General features: G+C 43.6%; 1 protein-coding gene and 1 pseudogene across 1 annotated transcript; one reads left to right on the top strand and one right to left on the bottom strand.

Annotated features, from left to right (window-relative positions):
* Positions 1-11,010: 11,010 nt before the first annotated feature.
* Positions 11,011-14,013, top strand: LOC123101289 (uncharacterized; annotated as a pseudogene).
* Positions 14,014-18,061: 4,048 nt separating this feature from the next.
* LOC123106804 (transcription repressor OFP8) lies at positions 18,062-19,288 on the bottom strand. Its single transcript, XM_044528847.1, has one exon. The coding sequence runs from the start codon at positions 19,231-19,233 to the stop codon at positions 18,532-18,534; it is 702 nt and encodes a 233-aa protein (XP_044384782.1). The 5' UTR covers positions 19,234-19,288; the 3' UTR covers positions 18,062-18,531.
* Between the last annotated feature and the right edge of the window lie 521 nt (positions 19,289-19,809).

Here is a 19,809-nt window from a genome sequence, read left to right as displayed (position 1 = left end):
CTTTATATACGGGGGAGGGGCACCCCATAAACACACAAGTTGACAATTGTCTTAGCCGTGTGCGGTGCCCCCCGCCACCATAATCCACCTCGGTCATATCGTTGCAGTGCTTAGGCAAAGCCCTGTTCCGGTAGCTTCATCATCACCGTCATCACGCCGTCGTGCTGATGAAGCTCTCTCTCGACACTCAGCTGGATCAAGAGTTTGTGGGGCGTTACCGAGCCGAACGTGTGCAGATCGTGGAGGTGTCATACTTTCGGTGCCAGGATCGGTCGGATCGTAAAGAAGTTCGACTACATCAACCATGTTGTCATAACGCTTCCGCTTATAGTCTACGAGGGTACGTGGACAACACTCTTCCCCTCTCATTGCTATGCATCACCATGATAGATCTTGCGTGTACATAGGAAAATTTGAAATTATTGCGTTCCCCAACAAATATCCCTTAGTTTCCAATATGGACCCTGTTTCCACGGGAGGGTAGGACAAAAGATGTCATGCAAGTTCTTTTAATAAAGCAGGTATGACTATTTACGGAATACATGCCTACATTATATCGATGAACTGGAGCATGATGAATATCATCCAACAAGTCACCGATCCAATGCCTACAAACTTTTCATTATTGTTTCTGCTAAGTTACTGCTGCTATCATCACTGTTACACTTGCTATAAAATTATTGCTATCACTATTACTTTTACTATTGCTGCTGTCACTATTATCAAAACTATCAAATTACTTTGCTACTGATCACTTTGTTGTAGATAATTAATCTCCAGGTGTGGTTGAACCGACAACTCAGCTGCTAATACCTTCAAATATTCTTTGGCTCCCCTTGTGTCGAATCTATAAATTTGGGTTAAATACTTTACCATCAAAAACTGTTGCGATTCCCTATACTTGTGGGTTATCAGACGCTGACCTCCCCCTCTATCCCTAGACGCATCATTTCTTTGGTGAAATGTTGTTGTTCCTAGCCATCATATAGGCACATGTCCTTAGAGGGCAAAATACCATTGTTCATAGTGGCAGCTGAGTTAACCCGTCAAGTTTTGTTTTGGTTGTGTCAATGGCAGTCAATTGGAAATTGTGGGGAATGGCTAAATTGAGTAGTGGATTATCCTCTTTGACTAGGTTTAACATACTATGTTTCATGCATAATTTGTGTTTGACACCTTGATCCCAAGATTCCTGGTGATGTGGTGTTCTCATTCAACAGTAATTGGGTACTGCCATATAACCATCTCGTCAGACGTGTACCATTTGTGGATGAAAAAATAATGATTATTTCTATAGTTCTACATGAGGGGGAAGTTGGTAGGATAATTTTCATCCAATAACATTTCTAAAATTGTTTTTAAAGTACACATTAAGAGATTTTTGACATCCGAACACAGTCATATCTACATTCGAGTCCATTGATACGATACGGCATATAAGATGTTATTAATAGTATATGGGGCATTAGGATAATCAGTTTATTCTAGACGGACAATCTAACCTTTTAAATATGAAACCGATTTATAAAGGAGGAGGGGAGGAGGCCACGGGCCTAGAGGGGGCGCGTCATGGGGGGAAAGCGAATAGGACTCCAAGTCCTATTCGCCCCCTTCCTTTCATATGGAGGGTGAAAGGGGAAGGGAAAGGGAGAAGGAGAAGGAAAGGGGGGCGCGCCCCCTCCCCTAGTCCAATTCGGACTCCCCATGGGAGGGGGCGCGGCCACCCCTTGTGGACTTCCTCCTCTCTCCCCTATGGCCCATGTAGGCCCATTACTTCCCCGGGGGGTTCCGGTAACCCCTCGGTGCTCCGAAAAATACCCGAACCACTCTGATACCATTCCGGTGTGCGAATACCATCTTCCAATATATCAATCTTTACCTCTCGACCATTTCGAGACTCCTCGCCATGTCCGTGATCTCATCCGGGACTCCAAACAATCTTCGGTCACCAAAACACATAACTCATAATACAAATCATCATCGAACATTAAGCGTGCGGACCCTACGGGTTCGAGAACTATGTAGACATGACCGATACACATCACTGGTCAATAACCAATAGCGGAACCTGGATGCTCATATTGTTTCCTACATAGTCTACAAAGATCTTTATTGGTCAAACTGCAATAACAACATGCGTTATTCCCTTTGTCATCGGTATGTAACTTGCCCAAGATTCGATCGTCGGTATCATTATACCTAGTTCAATCTCATTACCAGCAAGTCTCTTTACTCGTTCTGTAATGCATCATCTCATAACTAACTCATTAGTCACCTTACTTGCAAGGCTTATCATGATGTGCATTACCGAGAGGGCCCAGAGATACCTCTCCGATACTCGGAGTGACAAATCCTAATCTCGATCTATGCCAACCCAACAAACACCTTCGGAGACACCTGTAGAGCATATTTATAATCACTGAGTTACATTGTGACGTTTGATAGCACACAAGGTATTCCTCCAGTATCCGGGAGTTGCATAATCTCATAGTCAAAGGAATATGTATATGACATGAAGAAAGCAATAGCAATAAAACTGAACGATCAACATGCTAAGCTAACGGATGGGTCTTGTCCATTATATCATTCTCCTAATGATGTGATCCCGTTCATCAAATGAAAACACATGTCTATGGTTAGGAAACTTAACCATCTTTGATTAACGAGCTAGTCTAGTAGAGGCTTACTAGGGACACGGTGTTTTGTCTATGTATCCACACATGTATCAAGTTTCCGGTTAATACAATTCGAGCATGAATAATAAAAATTTATCATGATATAAGGAAATATAAAATAACAACTTTATTATTGCCTCTAGGCATATTTCCTTCAGTCTCCCACTTGCACTAGAGTCAATAATCTAGTTCACATCTCCATGTGATTTAACACCAATAGTTCACATCACCATGTGATTAACACCCATAGTTCACATCGCCATGTGACCAACACCCAAAGGGTTTACTAGAGTCAATAATCTAGTTCACATCACCATGTGATTAACACCCAAAGAGTATTAAGGTGTGATCATGTTTTGCTTGTGAGAGAAGTTTTAGTCAACGGGTCTGCCACATTCAGATCCGTATGTATTTTGCAAATTTCTATGTCTACAATGCTCTGCATGGAGCTACTCTAGATAATTTCTCCCACTATCAATATGTATCCAGATTGAGACTTGGAGTCATCCAGATCGGTGTTAAAGCTTGCATCGACGTAACTTTTTACGACAAACTCTTTATCACCTTCATAACCAAGAAATATTTCCTTAGTCCTCTAAGGATAATTTTGACCGTTGTCCCGTGATCTACTCCTGGATCACTATTGTACCCCTTTGCCAAACTCATGGCAAGGTACACAATAGGTCTGGTATACAGCATGGCATACTTTATAGAACCTATGGCTAAGGCATAGGGAATGACTTTCATTCTCTTTGTATTTTCTGCCGTGGTCGGGTTTTGAGTCTTGATCTATCTCTATATATCTTGATGCCCAATATGTAAGCAGCTTCACCGAGGTCTTTCTTTGAAAAAAATCCTTTCAAACACTCCTTTATGCTTTCCAGAAAATTCTACATCATCTTCGATCAACAATATGTCATTCACATATACTTATCAGAAAGGTTGTAGTGCTCCCACTCACTTTCTTGTAAATACAGGCTTCACCACAAGTCCGTATAAAACTATATCCTTTGATCAACTCATCAAAGCGTATATTCCAACTCTGAGATGCTTGCACTAGTCTATAGATGTATTACTGGAGCTTGCACATTTTGTTAGCACCTTTAGGATTGACAAAATCTTCTGGTTGCATCATATACAACTCTTCTTTAATAAATCCATTAAGGAATGCAGTTTTGACATCCATTTTCCAGATTTCATAAAATGTGGCAATTACTAATATGATTCACACAGACTTTAAGCATCGATATGAGTGAGAAAATCTCATCGTTGTCAACACCTTGAACTTGTCAAAAACCTTTTTCGACAAGTCGAGATTTGTAGATAGTAACACTACTATCAGCGTCCTTCTTCCTCTTGAAGATCCATTTATTCTCAATGTCTTGCCGATCATCGGGCAAGTCCACACTTTGTTCTTATATATGGATCCTATCTCAGATTTCATGACCTCAAGCCATTTATCGGAATCTGGGCTCATCATCGCTTCCTCATAGTTTGTAGGTTCGTCATAGTCTAGTAACATGACTTCCAGGACAGGATTACCGTACCACTCTTGTGCGGAACCTGCTCTAGTTAACCTACGAGGTTTGGTAGTAACTTGATATGAAGTTTCATGATCATTATCATTAGCTTCCTCTCTAGTTGGTGTAGGCATCACGGGAACGGTTTTCTGTGATGAGCTACTTTCCAATTCGAGAGAATGTGCAATTACCTCATCAAGTTCTACTTTCCTCCCACTCACTTCTTTCGAGAGAAACTCCTTCTCTAGAAAGGATCCATTCTTAGCAACAAAGATGTTGCCTTCGGATCTGTGATAGAAGGTGTACCCAATAGTTTCTTTTGGGTATCCTATGAAGACACATTTCTTCGATTTGGGTTCGAGCTTATCGGTTGAAGCTTTTTCACGCAAGCATCGCAACCCCAAACTTTAAGAAACGACAGCTTAGGTTTCTTGTGAAACCACAGTTCATACGGTGTCGTCTCAACGGATTTAGATGGTGCCCTTTTTAATGTGAATGCAGCTGTCTCTAATGCATAACCCCAAACTGATAGTGGTAAATGGATAAGAGACATCGTTGATCGCACCATATCTAATAAAGTACGGTTACGACGTTCGGACACACCATTATGCTGTGGTGTTCGAGGTGGCGTGAGTTGTGAAACTATTCCACATTGTTTTCAATGAAGGCCAAACTCGTAACTCAAATATTCGCCTCCGCGATCAGAGCGTAGAAACTTTATTTTCTTGTTACGATGATTCTCCACTTTGCTCTGATTTTTTTGAACTTTTCAAATGTTTTCAGACTCGTGTTTCATTAAGTAGATATACCCCTATCTGCTCAAATCATCTGTGAAGGTTAGAAAATAATGATACCCGTCGCGAGCCTCAACACTCATCGGACCGCATACATTGGTATGTATTATTTCAAATAAGTCAGTGGCTCGCTCCATTGTTCCGGAGAATGGAGTCTTAGTCATCTTGCCCATGAGGCATGGTTCGCAAGCATCAAATGATTCATAATCAAGTGATTCCAAAAGTCCATCCACATGGAGTTTCTTCATGTGATTTACACCAATATGAACTAAACGGCAGTGCCACAAATATGTTGCACTATCATTATCAACTTTGCATCTTTTGGCATCAATATTATGAATATGTGTATAACCACGATCGAGATTCAACAAACCATTCACATTGGGTGTATGACCATTGAAGGTTTAATTCATGTAAACAGAACAACAATTATTCTCTGACTTAAATGAATAACCGTATTGCAATAAACATGATCCAATCATATTCATGCTCAACGCAAACACCAAATAACATTTATTTAGGTTCAACACTAATCTGAAGGTAGAGGGAGTATGTGATGGTGATCTTATCAACCTTGGAATCACTTCCAACACACATTGTTAACTCGCCCTCAACTAGTCTATGTCCATTTTGCAATTCCTATTTCGAGTTACTAATCTTAGCAACTGAACCGGTATCAAATACCCTAGGATTACTATGAACACTAGTAAAGTACACATCAATAACGTGTATATCAAATATACCTTTGTTCACTTTGCCATCCTTCTTATTCGCCAAGTATTTGGGGTGGTTTTGCTTCCAGTGACCATTCCCTTTGTAGTAGAAGCACTCAGTTTCAGGCTTAGGTCTAGCTTTGGGTTTCTTCACAGGAGTGGCAACTTGCTTGCCATTCTTTCTTGAAGTTCCATTTCTTTTCCTTTGCCCCATTTTTTGAAACTAATGGTCTTGTTAACCAACAACACTTGATGCTCTTTCTTGATTTCTACCTTCGCCGATTTTAGCATTGCGAAGAGCTCGGCAATCATTTCGTCATCCCTTGCATATTATAGTTCATCACGAAGTTCCATTAACTTGGTGATAGTGACTAGAGAACTCTGTCAATCACTATTTTATTTGGAAGATTAACTCCCACTTGATTCAAGCGATTGTAGTACTCAGACATTCTGAGCACATGCTTACTAGTTGAGCTATTCTCCTCCATCTTGTAGGCAAAGTACTTGTCAGAGGTCTCATGCCTCTCGATTAGGGTATGAGTCTGAAATACCAATTTCAACTCTTGGAACATCTTATATGCTCCATGGCGTTCAAAACATTTTTGAAGTCCCGGTTCTAAACCGTAAAGCATGGCGCACTAAACTATCAAGTAGTCATCATACCGAGCTTGCCAAACGTTTATAACGTCTGCATCTGCTCCTGCAATAGGTCCGTCACCTAGCGGTGCATCAAGGACATAATTCTTCTATGCAACAATGAGGATAATCCTCAGATCACGGACCTATTCCGCATCATTGCTACTATCATCTTTTAATTTATTTTTCTCTAGGAACATATAAAAATAAACGGGGAGCTACATCGCAAGCTATTGATCTACAACATAGATATGCAAATACTATCAGGACTAAGTTCATGATAAATTAAGTTCAATTAATCATATTACTTAAGAACTCCCACTTAGATAGACATCCCTCAAGTCATCTAAATGATACATGATCCAAATCAACTAAACCATGTCCGATCATCACGTGAGATGGAGTAGTCATCAATGGTGAACATCTCTATGTTGATCATATCTACTATATGATTCACGTTCGACCTTTCGGTCTCCAGTGTTCTGATGCCATGTCTGTACATGCTAGGCTCGTCAAGTTTAACCCGAGTATTCCACACGTGCAAAGCTGTCTTGCACCCGTTGTATGTGAATGTAGAGCTTATCACACCCGATCATCACGTGGTGTCTCGGCACGAAGAACTATCGCAATGGTGCATACCCAGGGATAACACTTATACCTCGAAATTTTAGTGAGGGATCATCTTATAATGCTACCGCCGTACTAAGTAAAATAAGATGCATAATAGATAAACATCACATGCAATCAAAATATGTGACATGATATGGCCATCATCATCTTGTGCCTTTGACCTCCATCTCCAAAGCACCATCATTATCTTCATCGTCACCAAATCACATAACTCATGCAAGATCTATCTAGGATCAAGAGTTCGAGGGACGTCATCGAGCTGACGTGTGCAGAACTCGGAGGTGTCGTACATTCGGTGCTTGATCAGTTGGAACAAGAAGAAGTTCGACTACATCAACCGCATTGTCAAACGTTGCGCTTTCGGTCTACAAGGATACGTGGACACACTCTCCCCCTTTCGTTGCTATGCATCTTCTAGATAGATCTTGCGTGAGCGTAGGAATTTTTTTGAAATTGTATGCTACATTCTCCAACATCTTGTCCATCATATCATTCTCCTAATGACGTGAACCCGTTCATCAAATGACAACACATGTCTATGGTTAGGAAACTTAACCATCTTTGATTAACGAGCTAGTCTAGTAGAGGCTTACTAGAGACACGGTGTTTTATCTATGTATCCACACATGTATCAAGTTTCCGGTTAATACAATTCTAGCATGAATAATAAACATTTATCATGATATAAGGAAATATAAAATAACAACTTTATTATTGCCTCTAGGGCATATTTCCTTCAGATTTCATCCCTGGCTCTAGTTCTATGGATAATTAGATCGGCGAAACTTGGGAAACTAGCGCGCCTTTTCAGCATGCGGCGCAACGATCGAGCCGTACATGCGCCCTTGGTGATCGCATGGATTTTTTGCAATCTTAACTTGAATCATACTTAGTTGTGAGTTGAAGGTACTAAAACAAAGTAACAAGAAACACCAAATATTGTCTCATGTTGTAACTGTATCTTAGTTGTCATGCCTCTAGAGTTGTCGCTCCTTGATGCCATAAACATGTGTGTGGAGTTGTTTAAGCCATAAGATGTTATGGCATCTCTAGCAGATCCCCTATCCTAAAAATCGAAAATCTTCTTCCTGTCATATTTCCTTAAACAAATTAGGGAAATAATTTTTGCTCAGCTAGCGGATCCCCTATTCAAAAAATTCTTACACACAATGACATGTGGGGGTTAGAAAGAGGATGACACCAGAGTCGAGGAAGAAGAGATTGGGGACAAAAAGAGGAGATTAGGGCTCGATAGGTAAGCATTTGGAGCAGGCCGAGGTGGATGGGAGGCTTGCTTTGTCGTTGGCATGAATCACAAGCGCGCGGCACACACAGACAAACGTACTAGAGCTTTACTATGGCCGGGGTGAATGGAAGGCTTGCTTGGTAGTTGGCATGAATCACAAGCATGCACGCACACACGCACACAAGCATACCAGAGCTTGAAAGCGTCCTCCTTCATGGATGTAGCTGTTGGGCATGCCGGGGCTGGCACATCCTTCGAGCATGTATGTAACCAAGCAACGAGGCGGATTAACTTAGGGACCAGCTATCGGGAGTAGAGCCATGAACTTCATATGAGGGGGTAGGGGAGGGGGCAATGATACATGTATGGCCATTTGTGGGGGGGGGGGCATACATTAAAATTTAGGCCTTAACTCAGCAAATCCACATAATATATAAGGGCAATTTAAGGATTTTGTTCAGCACAGGGGAGCCATGGCCCTAGCCGCTTCAAAATTAATTTTGGGTAAATTAGTTTTTTAACCATAGATTAAAAATTCGACGGTCGTTCTTCTTTCTTCTTCCTCCTCACCCGTTCCTCCTCCTACAAAATCAGCTTACTCAAATTGTAAATTCAGTCAACTTGCATAAAAACCTTATAAGGGATCTGCTAGAGATGCCCGTGGTATACTAGACCGTTGTACTTGACCAACTTGAGCTGACACCCGGATTTTGTTGGTTGCTTTGCCATTCTCAGCTCTCCGAATACACTCCATCTACATGAGCCCTGCAAGCCTAGTGGATACTGCGAAGAGCCTTCAGGCCCATTTACCAAAGATACTCCGGTAGAGATAAGGAGTAGTCGAGATAGGAAATAGAAACAGCATTAGATCCTCTCTTCAGTACAGTACAACAGTACTCCCTAAATCGTGGACGCGACGTAACTCTAGTAGGTAGCACTTGCGACTTGCGAGGTTGAGTACACTGGTACAAATCACGGCATACATACACGCACGACGTACGCAGGGATCTATAGTGCGGCTTCCTTTTTTGCTGAAAATGGTCACAACTTTGGCATCAACTTACATTTTACAATATAACCAAGCACTGGACTGAAACTCCGTGAAGAACATCGCATTTGTTTTTTTAGTACTATAGATTAAAAACTCCGTGTAGTATCATTGAGTAAGCACATTGGCACATCGATCGATCTTCACACAGAGTCAACGGCCACAAAGCTGACTTAAGCTTGATGAAAAGCCAAACAAAAGGTAGTAACTCAAGCACTAGTGGGAGAGAGAGAAGCACTTCCATTTGCTGCTTTTGCATGCATGCATGTACCCGTAGCACATAATTTTAACCACTACCACCGACCGGCATCGTACCGACGCACGCACGCGTGAATGTGCGCAATGGCGATGAAAAAACTGAGTCATCGACGGCGTCCCCCGGTAGCTGCACGGACGGCAGATGCGTGCGTGCTCGACTCTTTCAAGGCAAAAGCTCTCTCGGGAACACCTTCTAACTCCTCATAGAAGTCCAAGAACAACGCATGCCACTGGCATGCATGCATATGAGTTAATTGCAGGAAAGTACCACACTTAGGGCAGTTGTAACGAGTCAGTATCACTATTCAGATTTTTTGCAAGTCAGTACCACGTTTGAGACTAGTCGTTGCAATACGGGCTAAGCTGTGTATAACTCTGTATTGACGCTGTATCTGACAACCCGGCCCCACCAGTCAGTTGACCAGCCGCCGAACCGGTGCGTCGCTCGGCTGGCTAGGACGGACCCGACTTGGTCGGTCTTGGCTCGGTCGAACCCTAGCAGTTCTCTCCTCTCCCTCTCCCTCTCCCTCTCCTCGCGATGGCTAGTCTGGGCGGCGGCGGCAACGGTGGCGGTGGCCGGAGCAGCGGTGGCGTTGTGGGCGGGTACGGAGACCTCCCCGGACTCGGGAGCGATGCGCACAGAGGAATCGAAGTCGAGGGTGGGGAGTCCAGTTTGTCAGGTTACTACAGCGACGACGACGAGGGCATGGAGGCGCCGCTGTCCATGGAGCAGCGGCTGCGGCTGGCTGAGATCTGGGTGGCCAACCCTACCACGAGCCATCACTGGAGCCATGGATTGGATGGCCTGCTGTAAGTGCTCTCTCCTCTCCCTCTCTACTCTCTGTGCCATGATTCGGGCTAGGGTTAGGTTTACTGAACTGAAAATGTGCAATTTTGTTGTCCATTGTAGTTTGGATGATGCTGTTTGGGATGTTAGGATTCATTTCGATGCTCAGCATAATTTGGATAGGAAGATATGCAACTCAGATGTCACATATTTGAATTTGTATGCACTGATGCGAACACAAGGATTTAACTTCAGTGATGAATTGTACCACATGGGTAATACAGGCATAGGAGTGCAGAGAGAGCATGGCCTAGATTTGATAGACACAAACATCAAGTTGCAAGAAATTAAGAAGCATAATGAGGACAGTTTAGTTCTGAACTTGTTAGTCAGGGCCACATCATTTATCAGTACTGCATCTCATGTTAGTGAGGAAAAATTAGCCACAGTTTTATATCAAGAACCTATTGTGTATGATCTAAGAGATCCTCCTGTGCTTGCTGTTAATGATAATGATGTTGTTTATGAGAGTCAAAGAAGCAATAGTAGTGCACTAGTACAACCTACTGGTATGTGCACACAAGAGAGCAGAAATGTCAGCTTAAGCAAGCTCAAATCTGTGATGGAAGAAAAGGAATAGGAGGGATATAAGAGTAGTGATGACTCTCAAGGGGCATATGACGGTGACAACAACCCTTTCTGCATGAAGAAGTACAGGATTGCTGAAGACACAGAGATAATAGAGGGAAAGAGGCTAGCAGATGAAGAACTAGAAGAGGATGAAGATTCAGATGAAGAAACAGATGAACATTCAGATAAGGAACAACTACACTATGAGGGTGACACTGAGGTTGAGGAGTTGTTTGAGATTGAGGAGGATGAGGAGGAAGATTCTGAGAAGGAGAAGGAACCACCCATGAAAGCAGCTGGTAAAAAGAGGCAAAAGCTGCCAGTTAGGAGAGGGCCCACCAGTAGGACACATTCTAATGTGTTAGAGGAATTGAAACCAGATTTCAGACCATCATCAGATGAAGAAGATACTGGGTTGCTATTGGATAGTGAAGATGATCAATTTGAGCCACTAGCATTTGTCCTACCAAAAGGAAGGAAGAGTAGGGCATTGAAAAGGCCAGCAAGGATATGGTATAATGAAAAACTGGAGCAACCACATCAACAGTTATGTATGCGCATGTGTTTCAAAAATCAGCAACAATTCAGAGATGCTCTATTGAGCTTGCACATTACACAGGCCAGAAATTTCAGGTATTATAGAAACTCAGACAAAAGGATAATTGTTTGCTGCAAACAAGAGCATTGTCAGTTCTTCATAGTTGCAGCAGTTATCAAAGGGGAGAAGACATTTTCAATAAAAAAATGAGGCTGCAGCACACTTGCCCTAGCAGTACGGAGACATCAAGGGTTAGTGCAAAGTGGCTTGCACAGACATATGAGTCACTGTTCAAGTCTGATCCAAACACAAGTATTTTGACTCTGATTGACAACTGCAATGAGAAGTATGGTGTTGATGTGCGCAAGCACATGGCCTATAGGGCCAAAAACCTTGCTGTAGAGGCTGTTTTAGGAGAGCACAAGAAACAGCATCCCAGGCTGAGGGACTATGCTCAAACAATCATGGATACAAACCCTGGGAGTAGAGTTATAGTTACAACTGTAACTCCAAAACCTACTACAAAAATATCACATGCAGGACCAAGGTTTCATGCTATGTTCTTCTGCATCAATGGAGTAAGGGAGGGCTTTCTTAGTGGATGCAGACCATTCATAGGTTAGTGACATGTTTTATATGCTTTATTTTAGTGCTTTATTTAGTAGGTTAGTGACATGTACATCTTAAGTATGTTTAGTAGTGTTATATAGTGAATGAACTTGCTCATTGCTTTTATATGACATATATAGAATTGTGTATCCATTCTTGTAGATGACATATATAGAATAGTTTGATAGTTTCATATAGTTACTGAATTTGATCTTACAAATGCAATATAGGTGTTGATGGCTGCTTTATTAAGCTCACCACTGGAGCTCAAATACTTGCTGCCACTGGTAGAGATGGCAACAACAACATTTTCCCACTGGCATTTGGTATTGTTGGACAAGAGGATACAGCAAATTGGTGTTGGTTTCTGCACCAACTTAAGATGTGTCTAGGAGGAGAAGTTGGACAATTTGGAACTTATACTATCATGTCTGATAGACAGAAGGTATGAATGCATCCCCTTGTTTATCTTTATGCAAATTTGGTCCTTATACTATGATGACAGTAGCTTAGTATGATATGCTATGTCAACAGGGCCTACTAAATGCAATTAATCAAGTATTTCCAAACTGCCACCAAAGATTTTGCCTTAGGCACTTGTATGCAAACTTTCAGAATGCTGGGTATAGGGAAGAAGATCTTAATAAATGCATGGATAATGCTAGTTATGCTTATAACCAACACAAGTTTGACATTGCAATGAATGATCTAAAAAAATGAGAGTGAGGAAACTTGGAAGTGGCTGAGTGGAATACCTGCAAGATTCTGGGCTAGGCATGCTTTTGATACAAACTGTAAGACAGACTTGGTTGTTAATAACCTATCTGAGGTGTTCAACAAGTACATCCTTGATTTTAGGAAAAAAACCATTAGGACTATGATTGATGGTATTAAGAATAAGCAGATGGTGAGGTGGCATAGGAATAGAGAGAGTGGAAAGGCAACTCTGTGGGAGATCACACCCCATTATGCTGAGAAGTTAGAGGTGGAAAAGGAAAGGGCCAGATTCTGTAAACCCATTCAAGCTGGTGTTAATCTATGGCAAGTAACCAGTGGGCAGCAAACACATGTTGTCAACTTGGAACTTCATACATGTGGTTGCAAAAAGTGGGACCTGGGTGGCACACCATGCAACCATGCAATATCAGCAATTAACAAGGCAAAAAGGTTTCCAGAGGACTATGTGTGCAAATTCTTCAAAAAACCATTTTACCTAGCAGCATATGAACCAATGATATATCCTGTTCCTGGTGAACATGATTGGACAAAGACAACAGGACCAGACATAGAGCCACCTAAATTTCATGTGAAGAAGGGAAGAAGGAAAGAGAAGAGGATAAAGGGCAGATTCGAGGTTCCAAAGCCAAAAGAGAGTTCAAGAATGGCCACTATAACATGCAGCAACTGTGGGCTCCAAGGCCATAGATATACCAACTGCAGCAAACAATTGAAACCAGAGTTGGTTTTGAGAAAAAATAAGCATGTGGTAAGCACCTTGTTAACTAGTACTATATATGTTTTGTATTTATTGTATGTTTCCTTCTCTTCATGTTTCCCTCATTTTTGCAAGGCATCTAGAAGATCAAGGAATGTTGATGAAGCACAGGCAGCACCAGCAAGAGCAGAGGCTGCACCAGCAAGAGCACAGGCTGCACCAGCAAGAGCACAGGCTGCACCAGGAAGAGCACCAGCAAGAGCATAGGCTGCACCAGGAAGAGCACATCCTTATGCAAAGCATGGTGCTGGAAGGTATTCAAAGCCATTCTCTGCACCAAGAGCTGCTGCTGGGAGTTCTGCTGCTGAGGCTTCCACTTCTGGTGCTTCCACTTCTGCTGGCCCTACAAGTCATACTGGATGGATGGCCTTTTTTACTGCAAGTGGAAATACCTAACTGTCATGTCTCATGTTTCTAAACTATGTCAGTTATGACCAAGATATGAGGGGGCAAGTTATTTATGTTTCAAAACAGTTATCATTTTGGGTTGACATGCTTTCTGGAGGAGTACTCTTTCTATTATGTATGAGTCATGTTTCTAAACTATATCAGTGATGCCCCAAGAGATGAGGGGCAAGTTATGTATGCTATCTGTTAGAGTACTCTATCTGTTATTATTCATGAATCTAAACTATGTCAGTTATGCCCCAATATAGCCAAAGTTTTAGTCTTTAGGGGTTGTCGACGTCGACGGAACCTAAAATAGCCAAAGTTTTAGTCTTTAGGTGTTGTCGATGTTGACGGAACCCAAAATAGCCAAAGTGTAGTCTTTAGGGGTTGTCGACATCGACGGAACCCAACATAGCCAAAATTTAGTCTTTAGGGGTTGTTGACGTCGATGGAACCCAAAATAGCCAAAGTTTTAGTCTTTAGGGGTTGTCGACGTCGACGAAACCCAGCATAGCCAAAATTTTAGTCTTTAGGGGTTGTCGACGTCGACGGAACCCAAAATAGCCAAAGTGTAGTCTTTAGGGGTTGTCAACGTCGACGGAACCCAACATAGCCAAAATTTAGTCTTTAGGGGTTGTTGATGTTGACGAAACCCAAAATAGCCAAAGTTTTAGTCTTTAGGGGTTGTCGACGTCGACGGAACCCAACATAGCCAAAATTTTAGTCTTTAGGGGTTGTCGACGTCGACGGAACCCAACATAGCCAAAATTTAGTCTTTAGGGGTTGTCGACGTCGACGGAACCCAAAATAGCCAAAGTTTTAGTCTTTAGGGGTTGTCGACGTCGACGGAATCCAACATAGCCAAAATTTTAGTCTTTAGGGGTTGTCGACGTCGACGGAACCCAAAATAGCCAAAGTGTAGTCTTTAGGGGTTGTCGACGTCGACGGAACCCAACATAACCAAAATTTAGTCTTTAGGGGTTGTCGACGTCGACGGAACCTAAAATAGCTAAAGTTTTAGTCTTTAGGGGTTGTCGACGTTGACGGAACCCAACATAGCCAAAGTTTTAGTCTTTAGGGGTTGTTGACGTCGACGGAACCCAAAATAGCTAAAGTTTTAGACTTTAGGGGTTGTCAACATCGACGGAACCCAATATAGCCAAAGTTTTAGTCTTTAGGGGTGGTTGACGTCGACGGAACCCAAAATAGCCAAAGTTTTAGTCTTTAGGGGTTGTCGACATCGACGGAACCCAACATAACCAAAGTTTTAGTCTATAGGGGTTGTCGACGTCGACGGAACCCAATATAGCCAAAGTTTTAGTCTTTAGGGGTTGTCTACGTCGACGGAACCCAACATAGCCAAAGTTTTAGTCTTTAGGGGTTGTCGACGTCGACGGAACCCAATATAGCCAAAGTTTTAGTCTTTAGGGGTTGTCGACGTCGACGGAACCCAACATAGCCAAAGTTGTAGTCTTTAGGGGTTGTCGACGTCGACGGAACCCAATATAGCCAAAGTTTTAGTCTTTAGGGGTTGTCGACGTCGACGGAACCCAAAATAGCCAAAGTGTAGTCTTTAGGGGTTGTCGACGTCGACGGAACCCAACATAGCCAAAATTTAGACTGTAGGGGTTGTCAACATTGACGGAACCCAATATAGCTTTTCCATTGTATCTATCTATCTATCTATCTATCTATCTATCTATCTATCTACATCCATGAAACAAAGATGACAAAACTTCTTAACTTCACCATTCTATGAAGCGTATATGAAAGCAAGATAATTCCAACTAATAGATCCACACAGAACATAACCATAGTAGATTCTTACAGCAACATACTGGAGTTCAACATAGTTCATAACTTCTAACAGACCCATAATTCAAACTGGAGTTCAACATACTGGAGTTCAACATACTTAATAGATTCTTACAGAACCATACACACATACAGAACAAATACATTGATACTACTTCACAAAAGTTCAGCTAAGCAGCCTCTTCATCTTGTTCATTCATCCAAGATGGCCTAGATCCCCTTCATCTTCTGCTTGTTCTTCTCCTCTGCCTTCAACATATCAGCAATCTGAAGCTTGAGCTGAGCCCTGTCTTTAGTGAGCTTGTCATGTCCCTTTTTCAGATCACCAATGTGATCCTTCAGCTTCAGATTCTCTTGGGTGAGCTCTTCCTGAGACTTAGTGACTTCATCAACCTGCATTAGCTTTAGATTCTCTTGCTTGAGCTTCTCCATAGACTTAGTTAGTTCTTCAACCTGGAACTGCAAGTTCCTCATGGCTGCACTATGCACTTCCTTCTCTTTCAAATGGTTGAACTTCATGTTCCTGATGACAGTGCCTTGGGCTTTTGTCAGGTTCACGAGGACTTCATACTTCCCTTGCAGCTTGAATATCTCTGCATCTTTCTTCTCCATCCCAGTCTTCATATCTGAGACAACTGAGTTGGTCACCTCAGCTTTCCTCTCCTCTGCACTCTCCATCTTAGACTGCAAATATCTAAAATCCAGCACCCTATCCTCTTGGGCATTCAAAAGTTGATGAACATCTTCAACTAATTTGTCATAGTTGGCCTCCAGTTTATTTTTTTCTTCTGTCAAATTGTGAATAGTGAGTGAACTCTCCAGGTTATCCTTCCGCCTATCACTCCTACTATCTTGATACATTTCTCATAGCTTCAACAATGCATTCTGCATTGTAGGAGGCCACTCTGGGTCAACCCATTCAACAGAGCCATAGTTCTGACCTTCCTGCAATATATTCAGCACCTATATTTGTTAAAGATTTGATTGTAAAGAACATCACAACTACACTAAATATTACAATTAAAGAATATGATCTTAAGTAAAGAACTAAAGAACAACAGAACTAACTAACTGAAGAACAACACAGCATGTGCACGGCAACCAAATCACATAGCCACATTATTTAATCATAACAAAAAGTACATCAACTATAAAGCACTCATAAAGCACTAACATCAGGAAAGCTTAAACAATGCTGTGCACTCGAAACTAAGCTCTTGGCCACATATTAAATTAACATATGCCTACTCCAATGACCAGCATCAGTGCATCAGTACTAGTAATTGGATAAAGAATGGCAATCACAAGAAGATAATCTAACTTGGACCAAACTACTACTAATTAAAAATACTGTGGGGCTACTACCAACTCATTTTAATAAACAGAACATAGAAAGTGCAGAATCTTACTTTCAGAGGACAGGCTAAGAACCTCCTGCCCGTGTCAAATCCCTCAAAGGCTACACGCCTCTCACATGGCAGCCCATGGTGCTGGCAGGGAACAATGATCTGTAGTAGCAAAATGAACCAAAACCCCCCAAATCAAAGATCAAATCCCCAAAGCAGGAACACTAACCCTAACCCTAGCTAAACCACTAACCCGGTACAACATGCTGTCGTCGGAGGAGGAGTTCATATACTGCAGGCTGGAGTAGTCGTCGCTGCTCTCATCCTCGTGGACCATGGCGCGGTGGCGGCGGGGGAATGCGCGGCGGTCGGCGACGAATCGGCGGGTGAGAGCTCGAGCGGGGCGAGGGCTAGGGTTCGTGGGGAGTGAGTGAGTTGGGTTCGAGGGAGTTGGGTTCGACCAGGTAGACCGACCGAGCCGGTTCGGCGGCTGGTCAACTGACTCATGGGGTCGGGTTGTCAGATACAGCGCCAATACAGAGTTATACGCGGCTTAGCCCGTATTGCAACGACTAGCCTCAAACGTGGTACTGACTTGCAAAAAATCTGAATAGTGGTACCGACTCGTTACAGCTACCCCAAGTGTGATACTTCCCTACAATTAACTCCATGCATATTCAAAGCTCTTCTTTCTCTGTGCGACTGTTTTAGTGGTGTACGTTAATATAGTTTTCTTTACAAAGTTGACAAAGTTTAGACAAAGTTAATATGGGAAGTAAATATGAACAAGGGAGTACTTAACTATGCGCTTGGACTAGTAATCAAGAGAAAAAGAACATCGGATGATGCAATGCTTGTTCTTTAGTGAAGACTACTTAGAAAAGCGAAAAGTATTCAAGAGAAAGCATCGAAAAATTACAGATCACCACACTAGAAAGTGCCAAATGCATATAGAATAATAAACACATCACAACACAGTACTGCTTATGGCACAAATAGTTGCCTACTTGAGCTGATTAATGAACTAACTTCCTTGGTGACCTTCATGCAAAACCGAAGGCCACACAAGCACACACATTATATGACACTAGAAATCTAGAAACAACACGCTGAAACACTGAGCCGGAAATGAAGGAAAACACCCAAAGAAAGAAACCCAGAGCTAGACGAACAACTGACTGTCCACACATAAAACTGCGACTACTACTAGTAAGTTTCTTCTACTGCAGCTTAAATTATCTTCCGAGAGATCCTATCACCACCCGGTAACCTCGCCCAGACTGGGATGCGTGTACACCAGGTGGTACCAGGATCTCGAGATCAGCCCCCACACAGAACAGAACAGAACAGAACACGAGCGGACGACCTGGACGGCTTGCCGAGCCGACGACTGGTCACTCGTCAGTAGTAGTAGTCGTACTGATACGCCGGAGGCGGCGGCGGGGGAGGCTCCGAGGCGAGCTGGGCGCAGACCTCGGCGAAGGCTGCGAGGATGGCGGCGTGGTGGCGCGGCGCGTTGAGGGCGAGCAGGCGGCGAAGCATGCAGCGGAGGCCGTCCCAGTCGCAGAGCCCCATCTCCACCACCATCTGCACCATGCTGTCACGGAAGTCGGCCCGGGGGTCCGACGACTCCTTCTCTACCGCCACCCCGACGCCCTCCTCCTCCTCTTCCTCGGCCGGCACTGCCATCTTCTCGCGCCTCTTCTTCGCCCTGCTGCCCGCCTTGTTCCTCGCCACCGGCGCCGGCGCCGGCGCCGACGCATTGGCCGTGATCCCGTAGGGCACTGCAGGCTCCTGGCGGTGCTTGTAAACGTGGGCGGAGGCGGGGTGGTTGGCATGGTTACTGGAGGAGGAGTAGGAGGAGTAGGTGGCGGCGGAGGCAGACGACGCGGTGGAGGCGGAGGAGGGGAACAAGGACGACGAGCGGGAGCTGCTGCCGCTCCTGGTGACCGACGGCCTGAGGAAGGAGGGCAGGCTCATGAGCGGCAGCCTCGGCCGGCGCGGGCGGCACCCGCACCCCGTGTCCACCACGGCCACGTGCCGCCACCGGCCGCCCACCGCGAACTGCCGGCCGCCGCTCCGCCGCGCTCTCGTCGACGACATGGCGATGTCAGGTCAACCAGGTTTGGTTGGATGTATTGTGCGGTGGTAAGGAAGAGAGTGCCGGCTTGGGGCATTATATATGCGATTTGACGAGGACAGGTCAGTGGGGTTAAGGATTGATCGCTGGGGTTTAGCTGGGCCACGTTGGGGCCCTGTCCTGCGGCTAAGCTGATCGATGATGATGGGTGTGACTTTGACCGCCCCTCCGGCAGCTAATGGAGACACGTAGGATGGTTTGATTGCACGGACGTGATACGGCGGCACTGCTCGCGCTCCTGCCTACAGACACGCCGCCCTCGGAGGAAAAGAGAGCAAGTGGTAAACACGTTACTTGTTCAAAAGCCGTGAGCCAGGGATCAGATCAGCGCACGGAACAACAGGGAGTTCATTTTCTTCCGTTCTAAGGCATGGATTCCTGGTCAGGCATATGCATCCGGAGCAGTGACTTTGCTATGTTACTCTCTTGCTCTGCGGTGTAATTTACATTCACCTTGAGCTTAACCCAAATTTCGCGATTGCTCAACCCACGACATTAGATGATCCCAAATGTTAAAAATTTTGACGCCGGATTTTTGA

Source organism: Triticum aestivum, chromosome 5A (genome assembly GCF_018294505.1).
Source record: "Triticum aestivum cultivar Chinese Spring chromosome 5A, IWGSC CS RefSeq v2.1, whole genome shotgun sequence".
Taxonomy (NCBI): Eukaryota; Viridiplantae; Streptophyta; class Magnoliopsida; order Poales; family Poaceae; genus Triticum; species Triticum aestivum.
The sequence above is the reverse complement of the archived record's forward strand: the minus strand, read 5'-3'. Positions and strand labels throughout refer to the sequence as shown.